This window comes from Rosa chinensis, chromosome 1 (genome assembly GCF_002994745.2).
Source record: "Rosa chinensis cultivar Old Blush chromosome 1, RchiOBHm-V2, whole genome shotgun sequence".
In the NCBI taxonomy this organism is placed as follows: Eukaryota; Viridiplantae; Streptophyta; class Magnoliopsida; order Rosales; family Rosaceae; genus Rosa; species Rosa chinensis.
The window spans coordinates 28,379,504-28,390,254 of NC_037088.1; the positions used below are offsets into that span (position 1 = coordinate 28,379,504).

The following is a 10,751-nucleotide window of genomic DNA, read 5'->3' on the forward strand; positions in this document are numbered from 1 at the left end:
ACAAGTTGGATGCAAGTTGGAGGGAGAGACTGGTGATTATCTATGATTGATAGTGGATGAGATAGATTTGTGGGGAATGGTTCATTAGCTGACTTCTTAAATTAGCTCTGTTATCAAGTTTTTGAGTAAATGATGTTTTAACTGATGTCTATGTTTAGATGGGCAATCCTGCTACCATGTACTTATTGTTCGAGTTTTAAGCAAAAACTGGTTTATTAGTTGAGTTCTTAAAAAAAAAAAAAAAAATCAGTGAGTTGTGACATGTTGGTATGTTATAATTCTAATATTGTAAATGTCATTCTCACTAATATATGTAAGAGTAGGGTGGGTTAGGCTTTAAAAATATATATAAAAAAAAATTAAAAAAAAAACTTAAATTTTTAGAGAAGAAAAAATTACTTAAATTCATAATTTTCAAATTTAGAAAGCCAAACAAGGGAAAAAAAAAGAAGGAATTGATTCTCTAAATTTCTCACTTCAAATTCCATTATGTCATTTCGAATTTCCTACATAAGTTTCTCGATCTTTATTTCTTTATTAGTTTCCAAAACAATATTTTTTTAATTTTAATATTTTAGTTTATTTTAAACTTTCTTAATTTATTACACAATTCAAATTCTAACTAGATATAACCAAACAATGGAAACTGCAATTAATAAAATTTTAATTGCTGGAGTTCTAGATTCCATCATTTCAAAAGTTGTCAAGAATTTAAAATTGTTTCATCCAAATGCAAGCTAAAGGTTTTCCAGAATTGTTACTAGCCATAAAGTCATAAACCTTTTTTTTTTTTTTTTTTTTTCCTGAATAAAGGGCTGGTGCAATTGCCCTCAACTCCTCAAGCATTGATTAATGAAACTGTCGGATACAAGGGGGGACATTGAGCCTAAAACCCTGATTACAATAAGCATCTAGAGTATGTCCGGAAATAATATCAGGACTCTCTACATAAGACATGTATTCTAATAAGCGCCAACTAGCAAAAAGTGCTCTACTAGCTACTCCATTTGCTTTGACATAGCAGTGACATAACGGAAAGATAACTTGATCTATAACCCTTTTACAGTGTAGCATAATTACCATAAACCCAGCTTTCCTACTATGTTGCCGCCGGAGAATAGACCCGACGACACTTAGCTTCACCCTATCACTAGGTGGTAGCGACCATTTGACAAAGCAAAGAACTCGCTGCCTACCAGGAGTTTGTTTTTGAATCACGGCAAAAAGCCAATATATTGATCATAAGGCAGAATGACCATTACATACCCTCTTGCCAACTAGGGGTAGCCAAGAAGTCGTGCTAACACCTGCAGTGGTACGTAGAAACCAGGACACTCATTTAACATTAAGTACATTCGAAATAACAGGAATCTTCCTTCAGTACTACACTGGAAGATCCGCTAGAAGCACAAAAAGCTTGGTCCCATTTACTAAAAACCCTACCCTACCACACTACACTGCCATCGCCGCGGATGATATTTTTGCAGACTTCGTAGAACCCGCCACCATCATTGTAAAGACCAATGCCGTACCAGCCGTGACCACTATCGAGGATAGGTCCCGTAATCTGGCCCGATTCCGAGAAAATTGGCTCCTTCGATGAGCGATACCTATCCGCCATCACCACCATCGAAGATTCAGACCCCAAGAAAAATAGAGCCGCCTTTACCTCCGACAGTGGTGATGTGATCCATCCAAAGCTACCAACAACACCGGCTCCAAAGTCACTGCCTTCGCAAAAGAGACAGAGTTGCTAGTAAGCACCTCCACTATTGCAGCCCAAGAAGTAGCCCATCACCACCGATCGAAAGCCGATCACCTGGTGCCATCAACCATGCCCCCCCTCTGGCCCTCAGACCTGAGAACTCTCGATTAGAATACCTTAATGTTAGTGCAATGTTTATTTTGATTGGCATTTCCTAAGCGCAACAACCAAGAGTCATGTTTCTTGTAATAGCTTTCTACTCTTAGATCCTTGAAAGAATGGAATGCTTCAAGCTTCAGGCACAACTCTCATCAATCAGGTATGTCTTGCATACATGTGCATGCTTGTCAAGTGGTTAGGACTGAACTTGTCTTTAAATCCTATTGTAGGATGCGAAAATCTTTTCAATCCTAAGGTGTTGATATGCGAATTTTTGGAAGGTTTTATCCAAAGGATTCAAACTTTCTTAAATTGGTTTATGGGCTTTTCCTTTTAAACGTCTGATTTTAATCCATGGATAAAAACCTCTTTTGAAAAGCCTTTCGGTAGCAGAAACCCTAGGAGACCCTAGTTGATTCATATCTTATATATATGTGTTTTTCACGTTGTTAAGTGTGTGCACCAGAACAGAAAAACAAATTACTGCTACTTTTATAAAGAGCTTTCTGATCTTTCATCCTCAGAAAGTATTGAGCCAAAATTGTTGTTGAGAATTCTTCATGAGCTGTTCCTTGTTTAGCTCTTGAAGGATTATCAAATCTCAAACTTTTTCTATCAAAAAGTTTTCTAGTTTTATGCTTTATGTGTGTTGGTAGTTCATGCATGATTTGTGCCTTGAGGTGATTGATAACCGAGGTGAGAGTTGTGTCATCTTAAGATTGACAAAGGAGAATAAGGTCGCTGATTTGGAAGTAGCAAAGACGAGGAGACACTGCTGCCCACTAGATTGGTTCTAGTAGATGAGTTGTGTAAGATCTTTATGTACTTTCATATTCATATAGTGGATTGTTCACCGGCATAGTGCCCGCAGTTGTTTACCTCTTTGGAGGGTTTTACTGCGTCAACAGATCTTGTGTTATGTGTGATGAGTTTACTTTGAATGATTTGGCTAATTGAGTAAAGCATAACATCGTTAGACTTATTAAGATTGATCGGCAGTTTCGTTTAGGATTCAAGTTGTGTTGCTATCCTGTATTAGGATGCGAACTGGCCTGCACTCCTAAGACTGATTTCTAAAGTTGTTGACATATTGATCAGTTCCGTTAGTTGAGAATTACATACATCCATTCTATAATTACAATTGGCATCAGAGCAGGTCACTAGATGGACTTAGTGAGATCCTCAAAGGAAACAGAATGGAAGGTATAAGTGATCGTGCAGCTGGGTCAACAAGTCACCCTCCGTTCCTTGATGACAAAACTAACTATGCAGCATGGAAGGCTAAGATGAAAGCTTTTTTTGTGGGCAAAGGATGTAGCTGTATGGGCTGTTATTGAAAGTGGTTGGGAGTATCCAACTAAGACTGAAAAAGTTGACACAAAAGAGATTGGAGAGGGTAGTTCTACTGTTGAAGCCAAAGTTAAGAAGCCGATGAGTGAATGGACTATAGATGAGAACACCAAGAGTACAAATAATCAGAAAGCATTAAACTCTATCTTCACAGCGGTATCCTCTGATAAATTTCAGTTTATTTCTCATTGTTACTCTGCAAAGCAAGCATGGGATATTCTCCAAGTTACTCATGAAGGCACTACAGCTGTTCGAGAATCCAAGCTTCAGCAACTTATCCAGCAATTTGAAAATATGAAGATGGGTGATGATGACAAGTTTGTTGATTTCTTTGCTAGGCTTAGTGTTGTTGTGAATGGTTGTTTCAACTTAGGAGATCCCATACCTCAGCACAGAATAGTCAAGAAAATACTCAGGTCTCTTCCTATGAAATATCATTCCAAGAAGATAGCCATTCAAGAGTCGAAGGACTTGAATACTTATAATCTGCAAGAATTGATTGGAAACTTAACCACATATGAGATGGAACTCCCTGATGAAATGAAGAGCAAAAGCATAGCTCTTAAAGTGAAGAAAGACATTGAAGATGAGTCAACAGATGAAGAGGATGCTGATGAAGATGAAATTGATCTTGTCACAAGAAAATTCAGAAAATTTCTCAAGGATAGGAAATCCAAAAGAAGTGAATCAAGGTTTGACTCAAGCTCCAAGAATACAAGAATAAAAGAAAAGCCGGGTAATAAGGTTTTAAGGTTTGAAAGAGCACATGAAAAAAGAAACAACAATGCTCCAAAGTGTTTTGCATGTGAAGGGTTTGGTCACATTGCATCTGAATGTGCAAATACCTTGAAGAAGTCCAAGAATAAACGGAATAAAGCAATGAATGTTACTTGGAGTGACAGTGAAGACGACTTTATGCTTGAAAGTGATTCTGAAGTGGTGGCCTTGGTAGGATTAATGACTATTGGTGATGAGTCTGAAGTTGAAGAATTTGATCTTGAGGAAGTAATTCAACAATATATCATGTTGTCTGAGGCTTCAAAAGAATTGAAGAAAAGAAATTCAGAATTGAGTAATGAAGTTGAGAACTTGAAGACTGATATTAGTAGGACTGAAGCTGGATTTCAATCCCAATTGGAGGCAAGTGATGCAGTGAGAAAGTCTCTTGTGGAGGACTTTCAATCCCTTCAACAAAAGTACCAAGAGAGATGTGATAAAGTTGAGGAACTTAAAACTGAAAAGGCTTGTCTGTTATATGAGCTCGAGCAAATGAAGATTAAGGCTGGTTGTATCCTCTCAAGTGGTGAAAAGTTAGATAATCTTCTAACCAGTGGAAAGAAAGCTGGTGACAAGAGTGGGTTGGGATACACGGGTGAATCCAGATCAAAAGTTGAACCTGTGAAGTTTGTAAAGGCCACTATGCAATCCAGTTCTCAAGCTTCTCTCCCAATTCCACCCAAGCAGAATGATAAGCCAAGAAATTTTGTGCCTGTGTGTCATCATTGTGGAAAGCGGGGACATATAAGACCGAGGTGCAATCAACTAAGAAAAAATTCTTGGAATGACAAGAAGCCACTCATGAACAAAAAGAAAGAATATCTTCAAGAAAAGCTGGAATTTCTTTTGAAAGAAGTAAACAAGATAGCAAGATTTGTTTCAGTTCCATTCTCACCTATGCCCAAGATGAAGCAAGTCTGGATATGAAAAGAGACTCATCTTTCTAAGCTTCCACATACAGGTAAGTGAACTCCTCCAATATGTGCTTGTGAAAAATATATTCTTGGTTGCCAATAGCATGATTTTTCCATCATAAGCACATATATAGGGGGAGTAGTGTCTTTCTGTTTACATTAGTTTTCTTATTGCTAATATTTTCTGGTTTGTTAGTACTGAATATGCTTTTCAATCCTAAGATCTTAGTAGCTTGTGTTTATTTCTGCATTTTTCTATAAGGATGTTCTTTTCTCTTTTTGGGTTTTGTTTTTGTAGGGACTTTATTTAAAAAAAAAAGAAAAAAAAAGGGAAAAACTGAAGTGTATGTTTTGATTTTATATCATACCATACCATGCCTCACGGGTATTTCTGTTTGAGAGTGTTGAGTTGCAGGATTAATGGATGAATGCTTGGATGCTCAATTTCCAAAGAAAGCTAGGTTGCCAAAGTTAAAAAAAAAAAAAAAAGGTCTAGAACTTTGGTATCAACAACTCAATGTCTTGGAAAATTTCATAATGGTGTTACTGAATGTGTGAATCAGGTTAATCCAATCTATCTTGTGGTAAGTTGACAGGTAAGGTTAATAATATGAACATATCATGTGGTGTTTTAAATGGTGCTCAAAGAAGTTCTCTTGTACTTGAGTTCATGTTAAATGAATGCCAACTTTCAATGCCCTTGTATCAAGTATGTGTTGACAATTTCAAGAGATTCATTAGAATTTGTGGTCAAAGTTGATTTCCTGTTTTAACTTGTGTTTGTAGCAGCTGTGTGTTTGCATGTAGTATAGATTTGATCATTGTTGTCCTCATTTAGATTCGAGTTACTTGACTATATGCATATGTGTTGCTATTTCTGCATTTAGGATTCCAGGTTTATTTCAATCCTAGTTTAGGATGCGTGTTCTGTTGCAATCCTAATATGTGCATTGTCGTACATTATCACCTCAAGAGCAACTCATGAACTGAGATTTAGTTAAATCACTTGGCCTTCTCCTGTAGTGATATGTTCTTGCTGTTTGAGTGTTTAAAGGTCCAGAATTAAACCCTATTCTTTTCCCTCCCTTCTTGTGTTTATGGCAACTGAAGCCTTGCTTTGTCTCTTGCACTTGCACACCTAAGATGTTGAGTGGGGTATGCAGACCGAGTTATCACTCTTGTAATGGCACCAGTTGTTCTTTAAGGAGACATCCAGTCTACCACCAAATGTAGATGGGACACCTGCCTTGTAAAGCTAGAGTGTTTCAGGTCGAAACGGTGGTGGTCTAGGCAAGTCAGGCTATCTCCAAATGTAGATGGGACACCTGCCTTGTAAAGCTAGTGTGTTTCAGGTCGAAACGGGGATGGTTTGACTCATGATCTTTCTGTTAAAAAAAAAATTAATTAAAGAAAAAAGGAAAGCGGGGGTCGCAAAAAAAAAAAAAAAAATGTATATCAGTTGCTCAACGCTCAATGCGCCCTCATAGATCATGTCTCCATTTATATATATATTTTTCCTTTTAGTGATACTCTCTCTAAAGCCTCTGATGATCTGGGTTCACTTTTCAGCATAGCACTTTTAGTACCCTAACTCAATTTGGTTTTGAAATAAATAGTGTTTCGTTACTGAGACCTGCTCTCTTTCAAATCTGCTGGTTGATGCTCTTGAGAAGTGTTCATGTTGATGTTATCTTGGAAAAGCTCTGCTTGATTGCTCTGTGTGTGGTAATGGTCTGTCTCATGCATCATCTTTGCTTGGTTCTTCTTAATTGTGTCTGCTACAAAGTGCAGGTTACCTTGGTTTAAACATATACACTATTCTTCTTGATCTTTTGAAATTTGTCATAACATACTGATATTCAAGAGTGTTTGAAGGTTCAATTCTATTGCAGGATCAGTTTGACATTTTATTCCTAGCCCCCTGATTAATGTTTGTTTCCACTGCTACCAATACATGAGTATTGAATTTAGGGGGAGTGAAATCTTATGCACAATATGCTTTGGTCCCTTTGTCCTTTCCAGGCAAAAAGGGGGAGAGATTGGAAGTTTAATGTTCTTAATGTTCCATATACTTATGCTTACATTACTTCAACCATACTTGTTCTTCACGGGTGTTATGTTTCTTGTGTACAGATTATAACTTGGAAGTTCATATTTCTTGGGTCATGGTAGCATAGGATCAACTATTGTGTATGATTAAATGTACATGTTGTTTTGCCTAGGAAATGCCAAAGGGGGAGATTGTTAGTGCAATGTTTATTTTGATTGGCATTTCCTAAGCGCAACAACCAAGAGTCATGTTTCTTGTAATAGCTTTCTACTCTTAGATCCTTGAAAGAATGGAATGCTTCAAGCTTCAGGCACAACTCTCATCAATCAGGTATGTCTTGCATACATGTGCATGCTTGTCAAGTGGTTAGGACTGAACTTGTCTTTAAATCCTATTGTAGGATGCGAAAATCTTTTCAATCCTAAGGTGTTGATATGCGAATTTTTGGAAGGTTTTATCCAAAGGATTCAAACTTTCTTAAATTGGTTTATGGGCTTTTCCTTTTAAACGTCTGATTTTAATCCATGGATAAAAACCTCTTTTGAAAAGCCTTTCGGTAGCAGAAACCCTAGGAGACCCTAGTTGATTCATATCTTATATATATGTGTTTTTCACATTGTTAAGTGTGTGCACCAGAACAGAAAAACAAATTACTGCTACTTTTATAAAGAGCTTTCTGATCTTTCATCCTCAGAAAGTATTGAGCCAAAATTGTTGTTGAGAATTCTTCATGAGCTGTTCCTTGTTTAGCTCTTGAAGGATTATCAAATCTCAAACTTTTTCTATCAAAAAGTTTTCTGGTTTTATGCTTCATGTGTGTTGGTAGTTCATGCATGATTTGTGCCTTGAGGTGATTGACAACCGAGGTGAGAGTTGTGCCATCTTAAGATTGACAAAGGAGAACAAGGTCGCTGATTTGGAAGTAGCAAAGACGAGGAGACACCGCTGCCCACTAGATTGGTTCTAGTAGATGAGTTGTGTAAGATCTTTATGTACTTTCATATTCATATAGTGGATTGTTCACCGGCATAGTGCCCGCAGTTGTTTACCTCTTTGGAGGGTTTTACTGCGTCAACAGATCTTGTGTTATGTGTGATGAGTTTACTTTGAATGATTTGGCTAATTGAGTAAAGCATAACATCGTTAGACTTATTAAGATTGATCGGCAGTTTCGTTTAGGATTCAAGTTGTGTTGCTATCCTGTATTAGGATGCGAACTGGCCTGCACTCCTAAGACTGATTTCTAAAGTTGTTGACATATTGATCAGTTCCGTTAGTTGAGAATTACATACATCCATTCTGTAATTACACTTAACCATTGCCATCATAAATCGTGATAACAATAAGAAGAAAGTGGTTGCAGTCTATGGACACGGATAGCAGTCAAGCAAGATCGCCACCACCACCGAGGAGTAGACAAGAGAGAGATGAGACAACACCCTTCGCTGCCGTAGGTACAAGACCACCACCAGCCAGGACTAGTTGTTGAAGAACTTCTTTCTTACGAGAGCCAGAGAGAAGAACAACTTTTTAGCGATTTTTATGCAACTGAAATACTCAACCTTAATGGTTAATTTCACAACATCACCTTTAAACCTTTCGGAAATAATTAGTTTCAAATATCTATCTACAGACTACAGAGTTTAGAAGACTGAGCCAGCCAAAGGATGTCTTCGAACAAAATTTTTATGCGCCATGGAATATTGCATTTCCTAGTGATACTGAAATTAAGATCCTTCCATATAGAAGTTTCATACTTGTGTATATTTAAAACTCGTGAATAATGATTTTCAGAATCCTAGACACAGGATACAATTCAATATTTGTGTGAGTCGGCAACAATTGTCACATACCGTTCATCACAATAGCCACTATGTAACAACCATTCAAGTCTACCTTATTTTCCAGTTTCCTTGGGACTGTACTCATTGGTTTACGATGTAAATACGATATCTCTATAGTATTTAAAGGGTATATGAACAGACAAAAAATAGTAATATTGGAAACTAATCAAATATGTATATATTTCAACGATAATTGTTTTATGAACAAATAAATAAATTTCAACTGAAAATGTAGATACTAACTAATCCTGAGTCAAACTCACGACATCTACTTGCAAAGAAACGCCAATGCTACTATTCTAAAAATTTAGAATTACGATACTAAATTACAAAAGAATCAGGGCAATAATATATCAAATGCCAAATTTATACCTAAGTTGTGATAATAACAAAATAAAATGTCAAAAATACCAAATTTATACCTAAGTTGCGATAATATATCAAATACCCAAGATACAGAAAATATTGTAAAACAATCAATTTCTGGACTGCAAAAAAGTTGAAACTATGTTTGCTTCGTGATTCACCTAATTAAAAGTCTGACAATTCATATCAATTCATAAATAATAAGCTCATAACTGCAAAGCCAATGATTAACAGCGCATGTATATAACATAAGCTGACAGTCGGATAAAGATACAGTATCATTTAGACAACAACAGACTGTCAAAACAAATGATCAAATGTATTAATTAAAAAATTCTAAAGCTAGGAGATCGACTCTTGAAAGTGGATATCCTTGTAACTTTGTTCTTGCAGTAACTAGCTGCCCAGCGAGACAATGATCCACCCTCTGAATCATTATCAGTACAAAAAAATTTCTGTTTGAAGTAAATAAATCGGTCAACATCAATATATAATGTCACGTTTTGCAAATAAATTGATTAACATCAATATATAACATCACATTTTTGGTTAGCCAAAATAAAGTAGATACATAATGATCATAGCATATATACCAACCTAAAACTTGTTCGATCAACACCAAAGGTTCAAGATCGAATCCTTCCCCCACACTATTGAGCATGCCACACATATATGTATGTGTAATATAGTACGTACCGAGGTAATGATATAGCCTTATAGGACCTTCATTATCAACGAACGAGAAGAACCACCTCTTTCAAACACAAACCGCCAAGTAAATCTATAAGTACTCAGCATCGTAAAATTTCACCACACCAACGTTAGATCATATCCATAACCATAACGACTCGGCATCCATTTTGCTTTCAGCACTCTCACACATTGCAGTCTGGCATTCTGGAAAGAGAATTAAGCCAAATTAACCATCATATATATAAACACAAACGAAAAGAGAAAGAGAAGTTTTAAATACACACTCTAATTACTTAATACACGCTCCTTTCTCAATACACTTATCATTTAATTTCTCATTCTAATATTTTACTAAATACACAATCCAAATTACCTAAAATATCTTTAACCTAACAAACCATGAAATACACTATTATTTAACAACATTAAGGCTACTATTTAATTTGATTAGTATATCTAACCATATTGATTACTTGTCTTAGTTATTGAGAAATCCATAAGGATTCATTATTGGTCCCTTCAAATAGATGCTTAAAAATAGGTTTTGTATTATTTGAGTTCTCATCCACCAAACACCATATTGATCAAGTATAAAATTTTGAGTCAAACATTCAACCAAAACTGTATCAGTAATTTTTCAACAATGGCGGAACTATGAAATTGTCATTGGATGGTCAAACAAATTAACAATTACAAAGTTTTATGCCTGTGATATTTTATATTAGATAATAAATTGACTAATCATAACTTTTAGAAAAAAAAACTAAAAGTGGGAGTAAAGTGATTTGTTTTAAAAACATTTAATGCCATTGATTTTGAAATTCTAAATTATATGGTTTCTCACTCCATTTAATTACAATTTATTTAAGAAAAAATTAAATTAGATGGTTTCT

The 10,751-nt window shown here is 35.9% G+C and overlaps 1 protein-coding gene across 1 annotated transcript; it reads left to right on the plus strand.

Annotated features, from left to right (window-relative positions):
* The first annotated feature begins 3,028 nt into the window (after positions 1–3,028).
* On the plus strand, positions 3,029–4,918 carry LOC112164368. The gene is made up of 2 exons (XM_024300575.1): positions 3,029–3,067; positions 3,176–4,918. Exons 1-2 carry the CDS (start codon positions 3,029–3,031, stop codon positions 4,916–4,918), a joined length of 1,782 nt encoding a protein of 593 aa, XP_024156343.1.
* Positions 4,919–10,751: the final 5,833 nt, after the last annotated feature.